Source organism: Larus michahellis, chromosome 9, assembly GCF_964199755.1.
Source record: "Larus michahellis chromosome 9, bLarMic1.1, whole genome shotgun sequence".
Lineage (NCBI taxonomy): Eukaryota > Metazoa > Chordata > Aves > Charadriiformes > Laridae > Larus > Larus michahellis.
The window spans coordinates 8,686,861-8,714,024 of NC_133904.1; the positions used below are offsets into that span (position 1 = coordinate 8,686,861).

General features: G+C 46.9%; 1 protein-coding gene across 6 annotated transcripts in view; it reads right to left on the reverse strand.

The window, feature by feature from the left end:
- NTRK3 (neurotrophic receptor tyrosine kinase 3) overlaps positions 1 to 27,164 on the reverse strand; it is a 219,736-nt gene that overhangs the window by 47,962 nt on the left and 144,610 nt on the right. The window contains exon 13 of one of the 6 annotated variants that reach the window (XM_074601622.1): positions 22,131 to 23,572. The exons of the other annotated variants lie outside the window; for them this stretch is intronic. Within the exon in view, the coding sequence (XP_074457723.1) occupies positions 23,454 to 23,572 (119 nt within the window). The 3' untranslated portion in view covers positions 22,131 to 23,453. Of the gene's footprint in view, positions 1 to 22,130; positions 23,573 to 27,164 lie in introns of those variants that run through there. 6 annotated transcript variants of the gene reach the window in all.

Consider the following 27,164-nt stretch of genomic DNA (forward strand, 5'->3'; position numbering starts at 1 on the left):
TCAATCCCTGTTTTAAAACTGCCTTCTTTTAGATGTGTTTCTAGGGTACCCTGATTCGAGTTTGATCTTGAGCTCTTTGTGGTAATGGCCTTGATTTTCATAAGCTTCTAAAGACTCATTTGCATCAACAACACTTTATAAATGATAACAACAATGACATTTTTTCAGTAGTGGCTGAGTCATTTGCTGTAACGACTAATTTATGCCAAAGAATTGTCTCTTTTTTCTTTATACATAAGTTGTCCACAAAAAGGTAGCAAAGTTCTCAGTTAGTCGATATGATTCATTCACTTCTTTCTTGACTCATTGCTAAAATAATTCTTATGAATAAACCCTGCATAGCCTCCCTGCTCCGTGACAATTAAAATCCAATAAACAAAGCTCATAATTTACACTGGAAATCTTGTCATTAAGTCATGTTACTACCAAACAGAGCGCCTTTCATGTCAGGCAGTCAATTGCAACCTGGATGTCAACCAAACGTGTTGATGAGTTACCCGATGTACCTGATCAGAGCAAAGTGTGCAGATCGGGTAGGACCAGATCAAAAAGCCTTGCCACCGGAGGGCTGATAAGTCATTCTCTCACAGACTTGTCTCGTAGTGAGACAAGATAATGCATAGGCTAGCTGCACAGAGTCTGAGTCTCCTTCCTGGCATGGTGCAAATCCATCAAAGTCAACGAAGGATATTGATTTCAATTGTGGACTGCTGTGAAGTACACGTAAACAAAGGGAGAATCACTCCTACATCATTTTAAAAAATGGAGACATAAACAGGCTGTTGCTTATCTCCATATGGACTCTGAGTAGGTAGCCCCTCCATTTCTGGTGGCTTCTGTCCCAGCTCCAACATGAGCCACCTCTGGGAAAAGGCCCAGATACAGGTTTTGACAGCTCGATGCAGTGCTCAGATGCTGGTTCTTCGCCAAGTTCCTCCGTTACGGCACCCTTCAAGGACTCAGCTTCAAAAGTCATGATTATAAGCACCAAGGCAGTTCTGATGGCCCTTTCAAAAAGACCCCAAATCACAGAGGTTTGCGTAAAGCATAACTGAATCTCTGGGAACTTCGTGGAGTGGGCACAGTCCTTGGCTGAGCCACCTGGGCTCCAACAAATGTGTGCATCAAGGTCCTTCTCCCACCCCCTTCTTTGCAGGCCCTGTGGACGAGACCACCTCGCTCAGACCTTTCTCTTCACTTTGGGGGAAGTATTTCAATGTTACTAATTCTGCATGACAGCTCTCATAGCCATTTGTGTGTCCGCACAGAAAAATATAATGAGAGACTTTCTCACATCTTCCATCCATCCATCTCTCCTTTGGCCTTGATGGAAACAACCTGAAATTCAAAGGGTGCCCTCCCTTCTACAGTGTTACCCTTCTCTTTGCATCCCTTCTAAGGCTTTTTGATTTCCAGCAAACCAATACACATCATTGGCTTTACAGCCTCTCTTCAAATTGTTTTTTATCTTTCGTACCTTGCCAAGATGCTGTCCGCTTCCATCCAGGCACAGCCCCTGGTGCTTGACTATACACTATGTTATCAAACACTCGATCACACTCCTTCATAAAGACCTTAAAAGACAATGACTTTATGTTTCTGCAATTGTGTGCATTTTCTTGCCATCCCCTTCATTCCTTGTGAGCAGATGCAAGGCACAAGTGCAGGTCCCAGATGTGAAGGAGACATTATTGCCCAGCTGACCCAGCAGACCTGAAGCTAATGCACTACATGCTGCTAAATGGACCTTGGTAAAAAATAGCACACCTAGCTGGATATTCTGGGCTAAAAAAAAATTATCCAAGAATACTAATCTGCAGCAGGAGCTGTCGTTCAGTGTGATCGGGGTCAAGAAAACAGGAGAACAGAAGAACAACCTCGGGAAGCCAGAACTCTGATGCTCTGAAAATACTTTACATCCACCACTTCCAAACACACCTCCAGCGATCAGGACATCATCAGCTCCTCTGGCTTTTGTTGTTGCAACAGCAGGTGGAGGGGAAGCCCTCACCCAAAGAGCTGCCTTTCACTCGCCAGCAAACTCCAGCCAGCCTTGATCGAGGGAGAGCTGCGTTTCTGCAAAACAGCCCTCCAGCTCCACAGAGTGATTTGATTAGCGGCACGGAGCGCCTGGATTAGCACCCGCTGAGCTGCCGTAACTTGAGCTGCCTCTTCTCCGCTGCAGCACCAGCTCCGGTATCAGCCACACAGCAACCACCGGCAACGACAGCCGACACGTACAATGCCCTCGGAGCTAAAGGTAAACGTAAAGGGAGCGTGCCTGGGTGCGTGTGTAAAGGAGGCGAGAGAAAGGCAAAGCACAGTCACCCCTTAGACCAACAACTCTGTAGATGCGAGCCCGGAGCCTGCCGGACTCCCTCACAACATCACACTGAAAACCATTTGGAAGCAGGTGACATCACCTGGTGTGACATACCTGCAAAGTTTAAACCCAAACCAAAGCAAACTCTAGTTTTCCCCATGCAAAAAATCTGAAAGATAATAATGTTAGAACGTGCTTGGCGCCACTGCAAAAACACTTTTAAAGGAAAAACTTCCATCACAGCTTAAATCTCCTATAAAAACAAAACACGATTTCATCCATTTCAGTCCCATAAAGCTGAGTACAAACCACCTGGTAATTATTTCATGAAGAGAGCAATATAACGTGTCCCATGGCTACTGGGTGCTGAGCAGTCTCAGCTGGGAGGCACAACACCGCGGAGTCCTGCAGAAGCACAGCCATCCTGGGGAGATCCCAAAGAAGAGGAGCTACAGCAAGAGAAAGGCTCCTGCACAACACCCCCAGCAAATGTTTGCCAATGACTAGAGCAGCAAAGAAAGAAGCCTCCAGCACATCTGGGCCTTGCACAGCAGCCGCTCTTGCCTTTAAGATAGAATCCATCTCCTCCTCCTCTTCTTGCAGGTTTGGGACTTACTGAAATGACTAAAGCAAGACCTCGTCATATCAATAGGACCCTTCCTTGATCCAAGAAGGTAAATCCCCTCACCTACACAGTTGTCAATAGTTAAAATGTCCTTTAGTATGGAGGCCTGGAAGGCTTCCCAAAGGAAATCTAATGTTTGCGCGGCTCCCTGCAGCCGCTGGGGTTGGGGTTCAGGAACAGGCATGCCCTGTAAGCGGGTTCCAGCTGTGCCCCGACCCATGTGCTGTGGCAACATCAGTGCAGAGGGTCTCCACCTCTGCCCAACCTGCTTGTGTCTGAGACGCATGTCAAGGTCCCATCAGGTCAGGACGGACACCACAGTCCCCCTCACTGCTGCCACCTCTGCAAAGCCTGGGTACGCGTCTGCCCCATGCCTGCTCATGCCTCTCTATTCACCAATTCCTCCTCAGCTACTAAACCCCAGCTGGCTCCCGAGGGGGCACGAAACACTGCTAACCAAAACCTTATTAACATTCCAGACAAAAGACTTAAAAACAGACCAAAGATTCCCATCATCTCCCACACTCTCTCAGATAATTCCTGGCTGACACTAGGCTGCAAAGCCAAACTGCCTCTTCCAGCTTCATCAGTCTCTCTCCTTAGACATCCAGCATCAATTTCACATCCCAAGGAGATACTCAGGCTCTGACTTTTTGTATACAAGGGTTAACCCCAGAACTGGGCTCTTCTGAGGAGGAAGACTAAGCCCAACGAGAGACAGGTAGAGGAGGAAGTGGAGAGGGCTGCAGAGGTCCTTCCACTGGGTGAAATGCCCAAGAACCCCATGGCAAAGTATCATAAAAGGGACCTTACACAAAGCATCGTCCTCACCGACTCATTGGTACGCTCCAGCAGCTCTTGGAAACAGGGATTGGGATTCTTGGCAGGGTGGGAGGAAAAGGGAGAGGGAGAGGGGAAGGGAGTCTTTCGGGTGAACATGTTTTCTTTCCACCAGCCAGGCCCCGAGGTCCCCTGCTGCCAAAGCACTCAGAATAAAACATTAATTCAATACCACACATTTAATTACACATTATTTGAAAGTGAATTTATTTAACGGAGGAAAATAGTCTTCAGAGAGCATCTGCCTCCCTCAGACTCATGTGTCTGCAGGGAGGGGGCTTGGAGAGGAGATAGGAGGAATAATGGTTTGTTTTACATCAGCAGCTATTGCTGTTCAGTTTATCCCTTCAAAAGGGGAGATTTTAAAGGGATAGAGCTGTGTTTTACAGGAACTTACCGGCTGATTTGATTTTCCAGCTAGTTTTCACTTGATTGGAAAGCGCTGCTGCAGACAGCTATCACTTGTCTTTCTTTTTTATTATTTTTCCGAGGGAAGGGAGGGATTACTGGTGGAGGGATGGAGGAGGATTGGCCGCCCCTCGAGGGACCACGCAGTAGTCAGATTTCAGGCTTAAGGCTTTAACAACGCAGTAATCAGACACTTAACGGCATCCTATTGCCGAGATGGATAATCACAAGAAAGCTGGAAGCAACCGGGTCTCAGCAGCAGCCTCACAGCTTTGAGACTGTCTCCCAGCAGGAACGCGGAGGCTTACCTTCTGCCCCCGAGGTCTCAGAGGCTCTTGGCTATCAGCTCCCCCAGCCTGCGAGTTCATTGCCATGGCTCTGCCAGAAGCCCGTCGGCCCCTGTTTCCAGGCAGCGTCGAGCCTCATATTTCCCCAGTCAAAGCTCCACTGCAGAGAGATGGGGATGGACTCCAGTACCCGGCACAGGCAGCCCCTCCTCGGCTGCGTGTGAACCATGCTGAGCTGCTGCAAGGCCAAAAAAGAGCTGCCAGGTCCTTTGTAGGAAGGAGTTTGCTCACCGTAAACTCAGCCTGAGCTTTTTCCTTTGCTGTCCTCTGGGTTTTGGCAGCCCTGCAACGTCCCAGCAGGAGGATGTCACTCAGAGCTGGGTTAATTGGCTCATGCCATGCCATGAGCCTTTCTCCCAGCCCTCCTCCCTACACTGGGTCTTCCTCCCACTCCTTAATTTGGGAGCAGCACCAAAAAAAAACCAAAACCCCTCTGTCATCTTTGCAGCAGCCTTGATTAGACTGCAATCCCCTCCCGGAGTGATGGGCAGACATGAAAGTGTGCCGGGCATCCCCGCTGCTGGCACCTGGTGCTCCCTCCAATGGGTAACAGGAGAGCTCAGCCCAGCTAGTACTTACCCCCACAGCGGGATACGTCTCTGACTGACAGACGTCCCATAGTCAATCTATTGCCCTTTCTGGCCTCACCAGCCAGATCCCGCTGGTGCCACCCAGGTCCCAGCAGTCAACCTCAGAGCCATGCTGCAGTTTGCTTTCACACCTGGGTAGATACTGCAGCACTGGGTCCAGGTCACAGCGTTAAGCTTTTCCTTGCAATTTTGAGGACTTAGGAGGGGTTTGACGCTACTGTTTCAATGTTGTTCAGTTGAGGGATCCAGCCACAGGCATATGCTGCTTCTGAATAGTCAGACTCTGCTGTCATTGTCTTCCTAATGCCTTCTTATCTTAATGTGCCCCCGCCATAAATGCTAAAAAATTCCAGATATATTGAGTATGTTCTGGGGACTATGTGACTGTTAGAAGGGTGGTGTTGAAGAAAGAGGTATGGTTTAGAAGTAGTTTGAGCACTGAACCACAGCTGTGGTCCCTGGTGAGGAACCCACTCTGAACAGAGTAAGAAGTGGTCCCAGAGTTGGGTGCAGGATGAAGTAGTATTTTTAGAAGAAGCGCAGTTCCCTCCAGATGTGGAAGTGTGAAAAGACTTTCAGAAAAATCTGTAGCAACAGAATTTCTGGACCGTCTCAAAGCAGGAAATCTGGTGAGAGGGCCTGGTCTTCTGCATTTTCCAGCTAGAGCTCCAGGCAAGTTGGAAATGCTTCCGATTGTTGCCAGCCTCACCATCATCACAAAGGAAAAGGACAATTTTGGAAAAAACATAGCCTCTTCTGCTTTTTTTTTTCTTTTCCTTTTGCTTCTGGGATCTCTGGGTACCTATGTCTTTTCTTGCCCCATGAGCAGTCATTCTCCCACCAACTTCCTAGCAGCCTAACTCATGGAACAAGAAAATTCCAGAAGCGAGGCCATATGGAGTGAAAACATGAGGTGTTGAAAGACAGATCTCAGGCTCAAGTTATGATTTCATTAGAAAGCCTCTCTCCAATTTGCCCAATTTCCATCTCTCCCCTTCCTTCCCACCTCCTCCGACTCCCTTTCTCTCAGGACCGACACAGGAGGTGCGCTTACGTCTATGGCTTGATGAGGTGTTCCCTTGGACTCATGTTTTCCTAACACCCCAAACGGACCTTGCTCAGTCTTTGTTTCTGCCTGAGGTTTCCTTGGCTTTCTCCCTACTTGTTCTGTCTGCATAACCCCATCCCTTTTTTCATCTTGCCAACTTCTCCTGCAGAAGGAAACCCCTGAAGGAGGAGTAACGTGAGACAGCTCTGCCTGCTGAGCTCTAAAATTACTGTGGTTTGGGTGATTTCAGCAATTGTTATGAGGCAGCAAATTATGCAGAGAGGAATAAAGAGAAGGATGGATCATACAAAGGAATTAGCTAATCTGATGGGGATAGCAGCTGGTCCTCGTTTAGCTCTCCAGGTCTGTGCATAGTTGGGCCTTCCTGTAACTCCTTTCATCTATGTCCGAGTCACAAGTAGGATGCAACGAATATTGGTCTGGTGCTCCTGTGATTCTTCACACAAAGAGAAATCCACCTTTCATCTCAGGTCCCCCTCGCTGCTGAAAATGAGCAGGGTAGCTCTAGATGAGCGACAGGAGCCCACCAGTACCCAGGGTCCATCATGTAGAAGGGGACCTCAGAAAGGTCACATGGCTTGGCCATGTGTCGACTGCAGAGCTGCTCCATGGTGGGATCCAACTCATTTCACACACACCTTTCCTCTCCTTGGCAGAACCAGAGTGCTTTGAGGAGTGAGAAGTGAACGCGAAAAAGTCCTCCTTGGACAAGGCTTTGGAAATCCCTCATCACCAGGAGTTCAGGACTATTTAAGGAACCACATGCTCTTGTTAGGACACTACCCTTCCTTCCCTGATGGTACTATTTTATCGTATCCTCGCCGTGTCCTGCCTTTATTATGATTATAAATGAGAATCCATCTTGGTTTATTGTCTCTGACACTCACAGCTTAGGGAGAACTTGGGGTAATAAAACACTGTGTGTTTGTCCATTTGTTTGTCTGTCATCTTTCAGCAATGCCCCATGCCATTATGAGCCAGATGGTCGGGGTGAATCTTCGCAGAAAAACATCACAAACTTCACTGCGAGCAAGAGGGGAAAAAAAAAAATAAAAAATCCTACAGTTTTCTCCTGTGGCAAAACATCAGTGTCTGCACCAGGGGAAAAATACCCAGTTAATTCTTCTTAAGGGCCCTGGTGAGACTCGAGAAAACATTCTGCAGTGCTGGTAGCCTCAGAAGACATGATTAATTGCAGATGGTGAAAAGGTGCATGTTCAGCTTTAACCGAACTATGTGTGAGGACTGGATGATTGCAAAGTTGGTATTCAAGACACATGGGGAAGGCAACCTACCAGGATCTTCAGCTACAAGATCATATATATATATATATACATTCTTATATATATATCATACATGGCTTAACAGCTTAAATTTAAATGCGTATACTGGAGTTTTACAGCAAGAACATACGGCCAGTGGAAAGGACCAAAATGCGCAAGACTGCTGAGAAAAGAGGGAAAGGGAAATAACGTTTTGCAGTTCGCTGAGGATGCAGAGGAATAAAAAGGACCTCCCAAAGCTGGCAATAGCATTTTGTAGATTAATATAAGCGGGTCATGCTGCAGAGCGCAGAGTAGGGTATAATGGTGGAAAGATCTGCGATATGCCATTAGCTGTTTCTCTTCGCTAGCCTAGGACAGGTCTCATTTCATCAGAAAATATTTTGAAAAAGGGTATATACGTTGCTTTCCTGAATTGTCTTAATTGGAGGGCCAGCATCAGATACTGGGATGGTAACATGGAAAAATCAGAGCCCGGCTTCCACTAATCTAATCCATCAGTCTGCCTGCAAACCCTGTTTCATTATAGCAATCTGAGCTTGGAAAGTGACCCCAAATTCAGCTTGTATTAGAAAGGTCACCTTGATGTCTTCTCTTTATCAATCAGAGTTTAAATCAAGTCCCTTAACCTTTTCTCAGGGCAGAGATTTTTCAAGCAGGTAACAGGCAAACCTACCCAGAACAACATCTGAGTGCAGATGAGCACCCAAAATTCAAAACTTCCCTCAGACTTCTTGCATTTACCCAGCCAGGCTTCGATTCTCCTGCAAACAGAGCTTCCATCAAGTCATCCAAGGTCTCCAGACTCGAAACTGGAATTGAAGAAAAAGCAGACAAAATTAAAAAATAATGAAGGAAAGAATAATTACCGAGCTGTTCAAAATCACATCTTCATTTCTGGAAGGAGTTCAATGAAGGAAAAGATTCCTAAGCTGTCCAGCTTGCTTCATTTATCCTTTCTTCATAGATGGCACTGTATCTCCGTTGCATAAATTGCAGTCTCTCCGTGCCACGTCTCCTCCAGTGTGGGTATATTCCCAGGGCTGCCCATGGTATTGCAGGAGGGTCAAAGACGTCCTCCTCCTCCCTCTGGTTCTCTCCTCTCACTTGGGTTTCCTCTCTCAAACACCTCCCAAATCATGACAGGCACGGGGCACGTTTGGGACTTCGGTATTGTCAGCGCTGGTGAAAAATCACCCACGTCCGTGGTGTTACAGCAGGGATGACTTTGGCTCCTGCTTTCAGTGTTTCCTTGTGGATCGTTAGCAGACGTTATGAAAAACGCAGATGATTAAGGCTGACCTCCAGGACACATCACTTTCAACCTCTTTCCAATTGGAAACACTTTTAGCAATAGCTCCTTTCTGTCTCATGCTCTTGGGGCAGATTTCCATGCAGGCTTTTATTTTAAATCCTACGCCAGTTCTTCTACCCCCAGTCATTAATCTCTGGTGCTGGTCCTTGTCAAATACTTGCTGAAAATCTCAGTGCACTATATCCACTGAATTTCCCTTATATATAGTGGCAGTTAGCTCCTCGGGGAACGCCAGCAGATTAGTTGAGTGTGACCTCCCACTACTTCAAGCCGCATAAGTTTGGCCTTCACAGAGCGTTGCTTTTCCAGGTGTTCTCCCACAACATCCCTTAAAGTTTAAGATTTCCAAGAAACTTCCCAGAGCAAACATTAAACTTACTGGTCTGTCTCTTGTCCCCGTTATGTCCACCACCTTCCAACTCTCTTCCACCTGCCCCATTTCAGACACGTAATTTAAAATGTCAGTGAAGAGCTGTGTGCGTGCCCGCAGTTGTGTAACGTTACGGGATGTGCTCTCCATCTGTAGAGGATGCTCACCTTGTCCCGTGCCCTTGAAGAGCTGGCCACCGATATGGGGATGTCTTTCTCTTCATCCTCTATAAAGTTGGATGCAATTTTGGCAGACGAAAAATATTTAATAATCCTTCTCTCCTCTTATCACTGATATAAGCTGGCTTTTGTTCTCTGTCGCGAGTCTAAGTTCTCCATATATCACTTTCAAGATAAGCACTTTCTCCTCTGTATCCTCTGTACCAGCTCACTGTTCTCAAAATTCCAAACCCCTCCTTGCTGTGAGGCCAGTTTTGTTGTCTCTCAGAGATACTTAGGTGTAAAAGGACCTTGCCATCTGAAATACATCCTCAGCATCCCATATGGCTGCTGCTTTCCATCCCTTTTTTCTCTCTGGCTTTCTTCTTCCTTCCCTCTCCTTTCACTGCGATACTTCAGCAGTGCCCTATCACAGTCTCTGTCTCTTGCTTAGCCAGCCTGGCGTACGTCAGTCCTTTCACCCCTTCTTTTCTTGTCTTTTTTTTTTAGTAGACTTGAATGATTAGGGCAGCCTTCCCAACCGTATCTTAAAAGACCTGCATTAAAGCCCAGCCAGCTTTCTCCAGCTCATTTTGCATTCCCCGTAAGCCTGCTCGCCGAGAGGCCGGTGGCTTTGTACGGCTGCCCTTTCTGCAGACCCTCCTCAGCACTTCAGCTCTGCAGGGAATATAATCACTGCATCCTAGATGCTCTTCAATTTCAAGTGTATTTATTACAGCTGCTCAATTTCCTTTAATCTGTCATTTCTCCTTCTCCTCCCCCCACGATTGCTTTCTTTTCACTGAACTATAAGTGCACTGAAGGAGGCTTTTACCTCTGACCCTCACTGCCCGCTCCAGCCCCATCCCTGCACTGACTCACGCTGGGTGCCTTGTGCACTGATTATCGCTCGTTACCGTCTGGCTTAACGAATGCGCCGGGCCCTTAGCAAACAAGTGCAAATGTCGCAGACAGCACGCTCCCACTGGTGACCCCTCGGGACTAATTGAGGGAGAGAAGACAACACTTTCATGCACAAATTGCCTGTATCGTCAGCACCGAGATGGAAATAAAGACCGAGAAACTCTCCCAGGCCTGTCTGAGAGAAGGAAACCTTAATGACAGATAGTGCCCGTGTCTGCCACAGTCTTGTAAAATAACGTACTTCTCGGGGGGGTTGAATTATGTTTTTATGTAGGGGATGCGTGTCCTTTCAGCAGCAAGGTTGAGCGTAAAACCACAAGCATTTCTTCAGAGCCGGAGCTGAAACAGCTGGAGAAGCCCCAGTTGATAGGAAAGACATCAACATGCCTTCCCGTATGTTAAGCTGTGTGAGCACGCACACACTCTGAGGTTTAATTGGTGTATTAATGTATTAAAGCACTGACACAAACAAACAGGGACCGCTTTCATAAGCTACAAAATCCTTGAGTACATTGTAATTAGCTGGGCTTGTTAAACCACTTAATAAGGAATAGATAGCATGTGTCTGATGCCCCCCGCGCCTTGGCTCAGTGAGGAAGACAGGCAAGTGCTTAAATATGAAATGAGTTCAGTTCTTAGGTGAACTCTTAAGAAATATCATTTCATTCCCTGTCACAGGGAACTTCTGCCCAGGGCAGACACAGCTGAGACCAGTGCCAGGGTCACAGGTTTCTCTGGTCACAGTCCCCGTCCTTCCCCTGGGGTCCTGCTCCCTGTCTGGCCATGCGCTCCCGCGTGCTTCTGTAGGAACTGCAATAGCCTGGGGAAGGCAACACGCTTGCCTCAGTTTCCCTCCCTGCAAATGGCCTCCAAACTATACCTTTAGCAAGTCTTATTGACTATTGCTTGCAAAAGTGCTCTGAAAACCTTCAAATAGGACAGATACAGAAAAAGGGAAGCAACACAGCAAGACAAAACACCGTGTAGACAGCACTTCTCGGCAGATCCCAAAGCTTTAGAGACTAACTGTAGATTCACAGGAGTCCTTTCTCCTCTCCAATCCTTTCCTCTCAACTCACTACACGATTTCACAGGAGCAATCTCACCCCTCAGCCTTGACTGGAAGGGGCTGGGGGGAAATGCTTACCCAGGCCCTTTATTTGGGGACCAAACCTGGAACCTGTTGGACTAGAGACTGTGTGAAGGTGCCTAAGGATATGCCTGATACACTTAGAGAAGAGGAAAGAGCTGCCACATACTTACTCCACCACCAGGCAGCTCCCAGGCTGCGTCCAGTGATTTCTAAGGAAAGGTGGGAAGGGCAGGCACTGGGAGCACAGGGAAGAAAGCACCACGCTGGACACGGAGGGAGCGTTACCTTTTCAAATGTTGGCCTTCTTTCCTTGTGGCGTCTCGTCTTTTTGGGTATTCTGGGAATGAAATACCTAAAAACCTTTTCTGAACCAGGTAACTGAGGAATGCCAAGCATTTGGCAGTAGGCGAGCCTCCAGCATGTTCATTTGGCTGGGGTATGGAGAGGGGAATATACTCACATAACTCCATATGACACAGCAGCGCTACCTCCACTTTTGCCAGCTCGCAGAGTGGGCCAAAGTAGTGAGAGACAGGAAATCATCCAAAACGGAGCCCGAAAGCTTTCTGTTCAGCAAGTCATTACCAGGACTCATGCTGTGATCACCCTTTTCTCACTCCCTGAGAGGTCCCAGGGAAGGGGAAAACTCAGCACGAACACAACCAGAGCGGGTGAGACGTCTCTAGGGTTACTCAGCATCCCTGAACACGAAACAGGCAGGCAGTGCCTTAGTTTGAATTCCAAAATTCCAGTTTACACTCACAGCAGCACTACCAATCCACGCGTTCCTGTGCAGTCCAGCTGGCTCTCTAGCAGCCAACTCAACTTTCCCCAGCACGTCACCAAGCACAAGAGTAGCTTTGAGAGACTGAGCAGAGAAGCTCCCTTAAACACTGCCTCCACCCAAGTCCACCGCGGGCACTTGCAGCTCTGCAGCTATTCCTAGATCCCAACTGGATTCTTCTTTTCATCTTTGTTCTGCCTCCTGTTCTAGCGCTGAACCCCAGGCCTGCTGCCTTGGAGCTTCCTCCAAATGCTGCATTCATCCATTTTTAAAGGTGACCTTCCAACTTTAAAGGAAGTTAGCATGCCTCACTGTCTTCACTTGCCCTCTCCTTCTTTTCAACCTGCTCTTTATGATGAATTAAAAAGTGGCCTGAAAGGTTTCTCTATTTAAAAAAATAAAATCCTTAGAAAGAGCACATGTTTCGAAATCATTTCTCTCCCAGTTTTTGCAGCAGCCTTCCTGGGTGTCACGGCGCTTGCTTGCTGCAAACCGTCAGCTGCCAGCTCCGACGGTGAAACCCGCTTGGGTGTTCGGATTCCTCCTGTCCCCACAGGTGCCTGCCATCCCCACCCCACCGCCGGCCCTCTCCTCCCTCGTGCTGTCACTGCTGTCTGGCAAAGCCGTGCATCCGAAATGTTCTGGGTGAAAAATCACCTTTGAGGGAGCAGGGGTGGAAAGTGTGGCTATTTTTAACTTGGCTCAGACCGGACACCCAGGTTACACGGTAGCCTCATAAGCTCTTGTGCTGGCACAAATGAAGAGCAGAAAATAAATGAAGTTCTCTTTATCTCACCTTACTGCCAAAGCTGCATCTTACAAGCCCTGAGGCAATGGAACGGGAAGGTGTCTCCAGCCCTCAGCAGTAATAATATTACTCTTGCGAATGAATTGGTCACAGTAATTAAAATGGCAGTAACAAAGCAACATGATAGTTTCCTGCTGTTGTGGTACAACATTCTGCCACTTAATCAGGAGAAGCAGAACCTGATTTTTTACTGCAATACAACTGAAACAAGAAAGCAAGCTATGATCTTACAAAATGAAAGCTGAACTTCCAGCCCTTCTCTTAGATTACAGAATCCAACCAAAAAAAAACAAACGAAAAAACAAACAAAGAAAGAGCAGCCAACCAACTAACCAGTCTCTCTTTCACTCTTTTCACTTTTTGGCTATGAGTTCTGGTGCTATTCAGATAGGTTGTGTTGACTATTTCTTTTTGCCAAGAGGTCAGGACACCACAAAACAGCACCATACAACAACGCTCTGGATTCAGTCATTGGCATTTGCCTCCATCCAAGAAATCATAGACGTTTTCTGTGCTATGGACATCTTGCTGCCAGGAACAAGAATGACACCCACAAACCCATTCCATGCTGACCACCAAGTGACCACAGCTGAGCAGGAGCCCTTATTCCCAGATGGCTTGTGCCACACTGAGCCTGGAAGTGCCTGGGGTCAGCCAGAAAGCAGACGGCCTCTCTTTCCAAACCATTCAGTTACATTTTTCCCTGCCGCTGTTTGCCAGACCCAGCGTCAACCCTTCAACCCTGCTTGGCCCCAGAACATACCTAGGACTCTTTGTTCTCCATCCAAGCCAACGTACCTGTGCTGTTCCCAGCAGCCCCACAGTGCTCTCATACTCTCACTAGGACCTACCCGTTAATCCTTTAAAGGACAACCATCAAGCTGCACAACAAGGGAAGCAGCTGATGATGTTCTTGCTACAATTATGTCCTGAAAGTAGGAAAGTACTTCAGATTTTTAGGAGAAAAGAGGGCTTCCCAAAGCAAAGGCAGGATTGCAAGGAGAAGGCGTTATCGGGTCAAGACTTAGTACAATAAATAATGGAAGGTTCCTCACCTCACACCCCCAGCCTTTCCTTAGCTCCGATGTTCGGTTTCATCTTTGGGCTATGAAAGATTCATGGAGCCTTAAAATATATATAATCTGTATCTCCTAGAACAAAGAGTCTTTATTCAGGGTGTTGTGAGGGAGCAGGGAGCAGCGTGTGCGATGCCTGCACTTGGGCTGGGACGTCCCTTGGGAAAGGACCCTTGTGGCTCCCTGCTTCTTTCCAAATCCAGAAGCTGTTCTGAGCGTGAAGCTGAGCTCTGCGGGAGACCCCAGCTCAATCTCTACGACACAGAGACGTGCTTGCTGCTGAGCGTCTCAAGAACTGCTTTCTTGAATCCCGCCCAGGACCAGCTCAGAGCCAGGCCCTTGTCATCCACCCCTGGCAGCCAGAGCGTACAAATACTGCCAGTGCACTGTGGGGGGATTTAAATCATTTATGCATGATTACAGATGGGGAAGCTGCAGCAAAAACTTACCTCCATGTCACAGCCTAATCCACTGAGGACTTTACCATCCCGACTTCCAGTTTTCTGCTTTGGGCAGTAGATCACATTTAATGATTGCGCCTCTCTCCTTGGAAATCCAACACCACCTTTCCGCCATCAATATTTGATTCCTACTATGCATACAAACACAAACATACACACATCCCTGGCACCATGATCAGCAAACATCTACTTACTTCTCCAGACAAGAACATCACTTCAGGCAATTCCAAGGATGTTATGTCAAAGTAACTCCTTTCCAACTGAAGACATGGCCTTCCTCTGATTTCTTGTTGGGGAACCTAAGCATGGGCCTGGGTAAGATCTGGTGAAAGCTTCAAGCCCATGAGGGAGTACAGGCAAAAGACCAGGCAGGAGATGGAGAGGTCTCAGAGAGGGCAGGACCGGCAGCAAAGAGCTGAGGCTCATGTTCACCAAGCTATGGGATGTGTCCCTACTTGTGCTGGCAGGCCAACAGCCCAGGTAGCTGGCAAACCTAAGCTTCACATTCACAAACTAATGGCACAGACATGCCCCAAAAGGTTGAATGATCCCATTCAAGGGATCACCCCAAAATATTCCTGTGCAGCACATTTGGTTTCAGTGGTCCTTTCAGGATTAAAGAGCCAGGTTTTGGTCTATGCTGTATCTACAGCTCATGATTACATTTCCTTGCTCTTTGGAGTCTTAGAGATCTTCTTCTTTAGAAGGGACATTGTTGATCCTTACCCATTTGGGTGTACCTGACGATATCTTTTATGCTGAGGACTCTTCTTTATTTCCTAAGGGTGACTCTGTTTTTTGGCGAGAGATATGCTTCTTCCCTTGTAAGACCGCTATTGATATCAATCTGCCCATTTTCTTTGAGGGTCTGCCCAGCACGATGAATCCAGGGAAGGAAATTTGGCACAAGATTAGATGCTTCACACATTACAGTCATGCAGAGGAGCTTAAGGACCTACACAGAACAGTACCCAACTCCCAGGAGTCCCCTCTGAGGTTAACAGGATTAAACTGAACTTTCAGTCTAGTCACAGGACAGTTTTTTCATCCAAGATGCATTGTCAGGGACTTTGCCGCCTTCTTCTGAAGCTGTGGCTATTAGAGGTCTTCTGTTGGGACTGAGCGGCAAGCATTTCATACGGCTGCAAAAGAGGTGATTCATCTGTAACGCACGCTCTGCTGGCAACAGGCAGAAGGGTTAAGGCGCACCAGAGCCTTTTTTTGCTTATTGTCGATGCAATGAGAGACTAGCACTATCATCAAGTAGCCACCCTTGCAGCTCTGCGCTCCCGAGCTTTCTAAGGAGTGAACAGCCATGCCGAACACCTCCCACAGCTCTGCCATACCTGCCGGCACCCTGCTGCAACCCCCAGCCGCCAGCCCTGACCCGGGTGGTCAAACAGGAGCGACAGGAGGGGGTTAACCCCATTCTCCAGCAGGACTTGGCTCTTCTGATGTTCGGCTCTCACACAGTGCCAGATCTGCAGCATTTCCAGCCAGAAGAGCCCCTGCTAGTTCCTGAGCAGGGACTGACAGTTTCTCGCTGATACTGTCTAATGCAGTCAGTTATCCTGTATGCATTTAGAGCAGATCCATCAAAATAATACCTGCTAGAGGTCTGACTTCAGCGTATTACACACAGTAGCTCCCTGGAAGGAGAAAAACGGCACTTACCTGTCTTTAAGTGAGTCCCTTCTCAGTCGCCTACAACGTCTGTGCACCGTGAGATGTGATGGCTTTGGAGGACGTCTGGAGTTGTTCTAGCAGCACTGAGCGTATGACTGGAGCTTGAACACTCCTAACCATGCAACCCCCTCTGGCACCATTCCACGAACAAATGTGTCTCGGGGAACACAAAGCAAATCTGCAGCCACCTTCAGCAGTCTATGGGGGACTGGACCAGGCACTACCAAGGAAGGAGTAACTGTGCGCAGCTGCTCCTATCGTCCCTAAATATTGCTTGGCACTGATGCAGCAAAACTAAAATGCTCTATTGATCCAGAATATCTCAAAAATTACCAGGCACCAAGGCCTCATGAGAAAATCTGAGCAGAGGTACAACTCTTTAGCCCAGCAAGACGAACTCACATTGGTGGTGTTTGAAATGTGCATACTGCATTATCATGATGCCACCTTACAACCCTGTTATTGGCACCAGGGACTGAATCCCGGCAGGACCAGGCCCCGGACACACGCAGAACATCAACTCGCAAGACCACAAGCTCCTTCTCTCCAGTATCAGATATTGCAATACACTCCGCCGCCTCACCGGTCTAGTCCACAGACTGCAAACATCCCTCCCTCCCTCTCCCAATTATCTTAATAAACAGCCTGGACACATCTCTGAGTCACTTAAGATAATGATGACCTGGCCGTGATTAGCTTATTCAGACATCCTGGCAGTTTACCGAGCCTAATGCGACTCCAGTCTGGCTCTTTCTGACTTCTCACGAAAAAGGCTGACCTCCAGCAGCAGCTGCACCACGATCAGCGGATGGAGACCCACATACAGATCAGACACAGGCTGCTCCCAAAACTCAAGCTGGAGCCATGAAGGCTCTGAAAACAAGCTCGTAACTACTCCAAAGGCCTGGGGAACAGCAGTTTGTCTTGCCTGCAGACAGACCTGGTGGGGTGGTACCAGCTCCAAGATACGAAGCAGAAACATGGTGTTAAGGACAACCCCAAATACCAGATTACCGAAGAGCATCTCTGCGTATTACATTTCTGGCTGCCTGTCTGGAACATTCACTCACCCAACCTGAGAGCAAAAGCAGCACCAGTCAGCCAGTCACACAACAGGAATATTTGAAGTAAAACCTTGGAGGAAAAAGGCCAAGTAGTCTGAAATCACAGGCAAACCCTTACAAAAAGTCAACTCATCTGCAGGAATCAGGCACAGGTCACAAATGACTCACTAACAGCAGAGCAAATCATTTAACTAGCACTTGGAATGAATCCCCCTGCTTTGTAGAGAACAACCAAAATCTATTCCTGCTGATTAGTCAGCAGTTACACTCACAAGTTCAAAGTTAATATCAAAGCTCAAATGTAATTGTCTTGTACTTGCACCCTGCTTTACTGCTGGAGAGACCATCATCTTCACTTAGCGAAGGAATCATCTCGCATTTATTTACTGGGGCTGGAAGTGTGGGTTGGGGTTTAATTCCAGCTCTTAACTTGACAAACTCAAAGCCTGAATTCTGCCTCAAAGCGCTGCCTGGCAAAGGCTCAGTTAACTCTCTTTTGAATTTCTGTACCGATTTCAGGAAGAACAGGCACTTACCATTTCTCTGGAAACCAGTTACCAAATCCCAATAAGGAAGATGGAGAAACAACCCCCAAAACTCCAACGGTGCATCCAAGGACATGAAATTCGGAACTAAAGAATGATGTCAGGAACTGACACAAGCAAACTGAGCTCCCAGCAGAAGCAGAAAGGCATCGTATCTGCACACCTAAACCCACTGTGCCTTCCCCACATGTCAGTTTATAAGAAACACAACGGAAGCCCCATCAGGCCAATTAACTTATTCTTACCATTGGGTTTCCTACATTGTTTTATAGGGGCCAAGGCAAAGCAGTATTGATGTGATCCCCTATGGTGTGGACGCAGGGTAGGATGTCCTACAGCCTGCAGTGCACCCCTGTGGCACAACAAGCTCAGGCCACCGGAGATGTGGAGCCAGCGGCTAATGCTCTGTGGCATCAGACCACTCGCTGGCATCACCAAGGAGCCTTTCTGTCATGAGGGGGAAGGGGGTGGGGGACACCGGGGAAATCCAAAAGATACAAGCAAAGCAAAATGCGCCACAACAGCAGAGGAAGACACGTCATTGCTTCACCAGGTAAAGCACCTTTTCCAGCTGCGTGTGTGCCAGTCATCCATCACACTCTTTCCCCTTCAAAGTGGCTGTATGCACGTTCCCACGGCTTGTTAAACTTTTCTGCCGATTGATCAGGGTCTGCAGGCACTGGTAAATACATAGTTAATAAGGACTCTTTGGCTCATTGAATAAACCGCACCAGAAGCACTTCAAAACATTAAGCAAAAATGAAGTCACCCAGCATTGATTTCTTGCATGCTCTCTTCCTGCTGCTCCTCCAAACCTGCGGTTTTTAGCTTTACTACTGTGTCTGGGCCTCTTTATCCTCTGCTAATGCCAGGGCTTAACCCCGAGGATCCGCAGTTTGTTCTGAGTACAAATCACAGCAGAGCAGTGATGCACTGCTGCAGTTTGCTGAAACAGCAGAAACACCTCCCTCTGACTTTCCACAGCTCCTGGGACTTCTGGCCCACCACCCTGGTCACAGACGCATACCGGAAAGGTCAAAGACCTGGTGGTAGAGAAAGCTGCCACCTTCGGAGAAGCTCCAGCCTCTTGAGAAAGAAGGGCTGACTGCTTAGAAGCACATCTAAATAAACAAAAGAACAGCAAAACCATCAAGACTCATCCTGTGCAACTTGGATAAGCAGCTACAGAGACTCAGCCGTGACCTACAGCACCACACACATCACTCGCCCGCACCAAGTCCAAGCCCAAGGTCCCACCACACCATGCTTTGTTTCCATCATGCAGAGAGGTACCTTGCCAGAATCATAACGTGCCCATCACACTCATTCCAGGCATGAACTAAAAGAAATAGAACTCCATCTTTTTAGAGTCAAAACACAAGGAAACAAAATTTCTCTGCTTGTTCACATGCAGGCTCCACATTCTACAAGAACCGAGAAGGCAGGATTGTGATTTTCAGGAGGAGATGATACGTACCACTGCCTGCACCCTACCAAACCAGTACCCCAAGCTCCTTCAGTAATGAGCTATGTAAAGAGACATTTGAAACCAGTGTAAGAAGGGAGAGCAGGACAGCAGTATCAACTCAGGGTACAGCTGTCTTGAAAAGCACGAAGCCTTCATACAGGTGAAGGCACAGAGGCAACCAAGAAGCAAGCACAAGGAGAAACAAGTGCCCAACCCCTCTGCAATACATGTCAGAGCCCACCAGCACAGTTAAGCTACCTTCTTAGGAACTGGCAGCAGCAAAAACATTGTGGGAACTCATGGGTAAGGAACCAGTTGCCCTGAAGCGTGAAGCAAGGTGGACTAAGGCTGACCATACCAGCAGGCTAAGTAATTGGCTAATCGACCCCCTGTTTGCAATGCTTCTGCGCTGTGAAACTTGGTAACAGACCCTGGAGTAGTGGGGAGGAAAAGGCAGAGCTTCCACACCTGTGTTTGTTTCCCAATCCTCAAAAAGGAGAGGGAAATAGGGATGAAACCTGATGCAGCTCAGCTGCCCGTCCCATGAGTAAGCTTATATGTCAGGAGACAACCATTTGTCTCAGGCATCGCAGACATCCCTGGAAAGGTAAGGATCTCAGCCACCACCTAATCCTGTGAACCACAGCACCCAATCACTTCTAGAAGCATACTCATTAGAAGAGAATAGCATGCAGAAATTCACTCATAGCATCATTTTGAGACATTTTGCTTGAAAGTCATGCCAGGAAGTTGTAGGAACAGAATGATGCTGGAAAACATGTTTCTATTTTGCTCATCAAAACTCTCGCCAGGTTTTCTAAAAGGGTTCCAAGCACTATCCACCGATATCAGCTCAAACACACCCCCAGCCTCATGCCCACAGCCACCTGCAGGTTGGCATGGCAGCTTTCAGTCACATAAATGACATCTCCCATTAACAATACTAAGACACAACCACTAAGACGCATCCTCATGCCAAGTCCTGCACTTCCTGGAGCAACCAACCGTCCTTACACGACCTCCTGACGAGTAACCTGAGTGCGGCACTTGCTCGTACCCCACTGCCTCTACATCACACACATCTTCACTACCTTAATAGGAGGCTAATTGTCCCTGATGAAGGGACAACAGTCCAACACCCAACAGGAGAGCAATTTGCACAGCCAAGCAGGGAGACCTGCAACAACAGCATGTTCTGAAACAAGAACACTGCAGCCAGAACAATCTTTTAGTGTCAAGCTCCCTGAGAGATAAGGCTCCTAATAAAATTCCTTCTACTAACTGTAGAAACTTGTCTTGGCAAATCCTGACACCATCTCCCAGCAGTACGGCCTTGTCCCTGAGAATATGACCATTTTGAGCTACAAAAAACAACAGGTTATCAACTGAGATCATCAGCGGCTAAGCTCTCAGGCAAGAAAACATCTTTGTGCCTGATGACAATGACAGAAGCAAGAGCTACACCAGAGCAATGTTCACATCACAACTGTAAATCCCACCCTCCGCACCCCCCAAAGAAGCAAACAAACCAGACTCCCCACACATGGACCATCTCATGAAGAAGTAGACTATAGGATGTGTCATTCTGAACGTTTATTTATTTTGTCTTCAAAGAAGAGACCTGATGCAGCTGTTTCGTTAGAAAATAAAGTGTTTATTAAGAAACTAGACATTGAACACCCCTATAGTCTCTGTGAAAAGGGACCATCCCATTTCCCATTAGCACAGGATGATAGTTATGGCAAGATAAGAATGCTCAAAGATGGAAGAGTCTCATTGACAGAAAATGAGGTAATGATTTACAATAATTAAAAATAAAATAAAATTTAAAAAAAAAAACATCCTTAGACTTGCTACTTAAAGCCACCAATCGCAAACGGCCATGACTGGCTTTCGTTTTCAGCAGTGAGGAACCAGAGACTTTAATTGGCGTTAAACAAATTGAGACATCGATCACAGTGGGGAGAACTGCTTTAAATTATGCTGTACGGTCCAGAGGATTTCTTCTAAGCAGAGATGGACCTGAGCTGTAAAATTCAACCCTTCCTCTGCTAGGGTGTTTGGATATAGGCTTCTGGTCCAGGCCCACGGATGTATCTCTACGACTGATACACACGGTTGAGAGCAGAGTCCCCTGAACAGTGCTAGGGAGAGGAGACAGTTCAGACGGACAAGACATCCCCAGGTCAGGTGGGTGACTTCCAGGAGATGGGGGAATTCAGTTCAGACAAGCACCCAGTGATTCACACGCTTGGCGAAGCTCCTCCTCACTCTGTGAATCTGCAGAATTGAGGTGTCAATAACACATGGCCGCAGGTCCTCTCTGGCGGTGCACCTCTTGCATTTCCAGCTCCGATGCGGGCAGGAAACATTGTTGAGAGTTTTGGTCATGGTTTCTGAAGCCATCCAACCTGAGCCAGGCCTCCTCGTCCTAACGCAGATGCCCCCCTAAGGCATGTCCATTAACTTAAAGCAATCTGCTACCGTTTCTCCTGTACTCTTCTATTGCACTTTACCTTTTAATGCCAGCAAACCAGGAGAAGAAGCAAGAGAATGGAATAGTCCCAGGGACATCCTCATGGGAAAGCCAATAATAAAACCTCCTGGCAATCTCCAGGGCGATTCATGCAGGTCACCCGTAAAGGCAGGATGAAGCAGAACATCCCATTCTGAGGCTTCTGCCCAGTTCTGGCGAAGGGGGACCATGACTCTTTCCAGTGGCAGCAACCCTTCAGGGCTGGTGATTGAGAGACCTCCCTGATGTGATAAGGTCGTCTCAGGCCACTGAGAAGGCAAGACAAGCTGAGTGGCTGGTGAGCAAGCTCCTGGTTCAATGCTCCTCTCAGAAAAGGATGTGGCCCCACCTGAAGCTTTTGGAAGGTTTTTCTTTTTTCTCTAGAGAAAATCTGCCTTGCTTATAGGTTATCACTGATATGTGCGAGCAAATCTGTGTTTCCCGTACACGTGACATTCAGAGAGTCCAAGGAAAGCCCTGCAAAGTTGCCGCAAGGGCAGCTGCCTTCTCTTGAGGACAGTATCAAAGGGTTTACTTTTCTATCTGAGAGGCTTTGGATGAAGTAAGACAAAAGTGGGATGGGAGAGGGGGAGAGAATACGAATATCGGCCAGAGAATAGGATCGATATTCTTGTTTATGCCAGAGAAGAAGGAACAGATTACTTATTTTTCCTCCCCTTCAGTCAGTCTGCCTTGAGCTGATGGTTCTGGGTACGTGACTGGGTTACGATCAATCTCTAGCTGAATGGGAATACAGGGCAAAGCTAAAGGGGGCTGGAAAAGGCCCGGCAACTGGGACCTGGGTGCGCCTGATATGCTTTTCCACTTTGCTTACTGCCCTAGTCCTGGCAAGGACACGGACCGTCCTGCGCTATGGATTCTCCATCCATGCAGGAAGCCCAGGCAACTCCTCAGATAAAGCTCATCATTCAAGCAGCAGGGAGAGACCAGAGTACGACAACGATATAGTCAGATCCAACAAGCCGCTCCAACACACACAGACAGACAAACAAAAAAAGCCTCCTAGAATATGTGCACTTCAAAGATAACCACATTCTCTTCCTGTCAGAGAAGTAAGATTTTTTTTTTTTTTTCTTTCCATTATTATTCCTTCCAACATTATTTTCTGTGCAAGAACTGGGAGCGGGGCTGCCTTTGTTCTTACCAAAAGTCTTCGTTCTGCTTTAGTTTCTTCCAGGCTCCCCCCGCCTCGGCTCGCTCTGGGAGACCTCCCATGGCGGTGCCACGTAAGAGGTGATGGCGGCATTCACTGGGTGTTGCGAAGACACAAGCTTACAAGGAAAACTCCAAGCAGGGAGGACATGACTAAAGATGTCAGTTTGGTTGGCTTGGTTGGTTTTGTTGTGTGTTTTATTTTAAAGCAAAAGTACAATTATTTACTGTGTTATTAGGATGACTCCTTTCAATTGGGTTTTAATTCTCTTTATTTGCTCTCATTGCTGCTGTTGTGCCTTGCAGGAATATTTAACGAACACAGCGACCATTGGAGGAAAAGAACAACCCTGTTTATCTGGTGACAGAAAACCACAGTTTCAGTTGGCTTTAACGTGTGTACAGGCAGGGCTGTAGAGTCCTATTAGGAGGAGACCTCAATCCATACAGACCACGCTTACTGCTTCCCACCATTTTGAGGGCACAGCCTATAAACTTGACATCAGAACAGGGACTTTTAAGGAGTTTTTAAAAGCCATGACGTCCTTTGCTGAAATAAACACTGACATCCTCAACATAAATGCCTTGGTTAAGAGGTTTGGAATGTCCAGGGAGGCTTATTGGATTCAACATAATTTCTCTGAAACCTAAAGGGGAAAAAAAAACAGAAAAAAGAAAAAAGCAAAATAAAGTAAACGAAAAAACAAAAAAGAGCAAAACTAGAAAAAAAGAGAGAGATATCGACACACATGTAATTATTAAAAAAGAACCAAATGAATAACCAGCAAACGGCTGCCATTAAATTAAAGCCAAAACGCCCTCTCTGGGCAGGGCTACCTCACTCTGTCTTTCCATAAAGAACAGGCAATTATTTAACGTGGTGCGTGCAGACACAAGTGCTCTGAGGGCAAAGGGCATGCAAGCAGCCTGGACAGAAAACTGGGAACAACTCTTTCCCAGAGGTTCCCACTAAAAGCCCTAAGTCCTACCTCGTCCATCTTTCCCCTAGGCAGGGAGTGAGGAAAACAGAGAATCCTTCCTCTGTCTGGTTTTCTCTCATGATTTATTTAGTCTGGCTTAATATTTCTGAAGCCAAAGAGCACCAGTGCAAGGCTGGGGAGACCTCTTATAACCCCATAGATTTCCTTAGCCCCAGCTGTCCCATCTGCACCGAAACCTGCACACTGGAGGCGTCTTCTCCTTAACATAACCCCACCTCTTTAAAAGTACTTTTAAAGTTTAGGATTTGCCAGAAATACTGGCCAGATGAAAAGGAAAAATAAGCGGAGCAGAGAACATAGGCATGCTCCTTCCTTCGGTTCCAATGAACTTCCTGGGTAAATATAACATTTTCAAGGGCTGTATTAACCATCTCTCTACGGTGCTCCAGCCACAGAAACCCACGACTAGCATGTTTCTAATATAGAAGTGATTAGATGTTAATTACTATTAAAGATGAACATTATTCTCCGAAGCTAAATAAATGCAAATTTTCAGGACTTGTCGGAGAATAGTTCTCTGGAGTGGAGGGAGCAAACCTGCTGCTGAGACATCCAGTCCCACAGCCCTCTCGTCAAGGTCTGACTGAAGGAGGGCACATTCTGGTTCACAATTTAGCCTACATTTCCCTTCTTCCTGACTTGGACCCCTGTTTTCTATCATCTTTTGTGCTAAGTCACGCAAGCTTTTGCAGAAAAGACCCATGCATTTGTCTCAGGAATCAGCTCATAGTTTTTTATATTACTTTCTCAGACATCCATTTGTACCAGTATTTTTACAACTGAGGCCATCCCAATGGACTGGAAAGAGACATGGCAGGAACAGGCATAGGTCACTGAGTGTATCCCCACTACAGATCCACCGAATAGCCAAGACCAAGACATGCATGGCAGAATCCTGGGGATTGCTCTAATTTGTCCCAGCTTCTCATGGGCCCAAAGGGTTTTTCCAAGAAAATTACTGGGATGTCTTAGCTATACAGTTGTTCTAAGGTCTGGAAAATGCTCCTGCTCCTCGTAGTCACAGAATCCTCAACAAATCAGGTAAGTTATCCCAAGTCTGGCATCACTAGAGCAGCATGGAGCAGCTTGGATGCTCTTGAGAACTGATCTCAATAGGAAACATGCCTACCACTAGGCTAGGAACAGAAAGTTTCTCACACCAAATCTATACCAGCCAGAAGATATTTTTGTTCCTATTTCTTCTTCCTATTTTTTTCTTTGTATCTATTTATATTTCTTCCCTGCACTATCTCATTTCATCTGCTTATCAAATGCATGCCTCTTCTGATAAACCTGAGGGTGCAGACAAAAGCTGTTTGGTTTGGAACTGTTTAAACTTGTTTGGGGAAAACAATCTGTTATTCTCAGTGGCCCTGAAGGACTGATCCACATGGGAGAGTAAGCCAGGCTCAGCTTCGGTTCATGTGTCATAAACAAAATTCATAGGCAAATTCCAAGTGTTGAAATATCATTAGTAGTGAGAAAGAGCCTAGCTCAACTCTCAGAGCCAGAGCAGAGTTTAAAGTGCTGATGCTCGGAAATGTGTAAGTAAACTAAGTCCATTTCTTATCAGAGTCACTGGGAGACAAATAAACATGGCATCCCTGAATGTCCCTATTTATCGTGTTTTGGTTTTCCTAATATAAATATGTTTTATGGCCACCAAAGGATAGCTGGGAAAGTCTATACTCAACAACACTAAGTATCTCCAAGGAACACTCCTGTCTGCTTTATTTTCTTTGCATTTCTTAGCTCTGCTAAATAAAGGCAATTCCACTTCTGCCAGACCACATCCAACAGACCTAAAAACCCATTGGGGACACACAGCCTCAGCAAAGGGACATGTGAAAGATCAGCAAGACTTAAGTCTGGGGACGCTGAGGGCTTTGCTTTTTGTCATCAGCTCTATGCTGTGAATCCCAACTGCAGGGATCTTCAGGGTCTTTGCAGAATGGGACTGCAGTGGGGGTTACCCCATAACTGATATGCAGCCGCTGCTGAAGGACAATGAGGAACGTGGCAGGAGAACAGCCTACGTTTCGGAAGCTTAGGGGCAACACATACCTGGGGACACTGACTTGGGGAAGCAATACAGCATTGGTCATTTTGGCATCCTCTCCTTCTGATTTATTAAAGTCCCCAAAGAATCTGAAAAAACCCATGTTTCCCTCCTAACTGGTTTTCTATCTTTCCTCGCTACTGTCTCCCATATTGTACTGCTACCTTCAACCCCATTCTCTTGTATGGAGCAGAAACCAACAAGGCTCTTGCTAGGTTTATGTCTTCTCTGTCAGATGTGAGATGGATGATGTTCACTGAGATGTCCAGGGTTAAAATGGGTGAATCTCAACAGGCTCAGAGTTCGGATGCTGCTACGACAAATGTCATCTTTCTACCATCAAAGCTATTAGCGCCTGAAAAACCAGCTTGGAAATGTCTTAAAGAAAAGTGTTCACCTTCTTAGAAGGAGTTGGGGAAATCTTAAAAACAATCCCTTTGTGAAGTTTCACATTTTTTCAGTGCTAGCTGGAAAATGGGAGGAAAAATACTATTTTTTATATTGGTTGTAGGTTTGGAGCTAAACTCCAATATAGAAGGCTGAAAATAGTAAGGAGATTAAAAAAATAAAACAACCACCCTGTAGATTCAAAGTAAAAGCATCTCCAAAGACCTACAAAATTGAGAAAGGTCTGACATTAAACTGTGCATCTCCCTGCTCTAGTGAGGTACTTTTTCAAATAAAACATGATACTGTCTCTACTAATAGCCATGGTATGGTAGGGGAATAAATGTATGGAGAGTGTTGGAGAATAGGGAAGGAGGAATGAGCTCAGATTTGCTGTGCACCACTAAGGGCTTGAGATGGAGGGAGCAGATGGGGCATTTCTCTAAGCAGGCTGGACGGATGTAGCAATGAAAGGACAAGAAAATTGAAGGCAACCGAACCATGCAATCAGTTTTTGCCCTCAACCTTGGCCATCCACTTAGTCCTCCAGAGCTCTCTCGCATTTCCCAACATCCTGGCTAGTGGATCTCAGCCACTCTGCACCATGCACACACCCAATCCAGCCTACAGACAGTGCCCTGCAAGGAACATCCTTCCTCCACTGACTGAGAACAAGACCAAGGAAACAAACCAGATAATTTCACCTCACCTTCACTGTTTGCCTTCTGGTAAAATTGCAACCATTCAAATAAACCATGCTTCTAGGGCTTTTGAGATCTGAGGCTGCTCCAG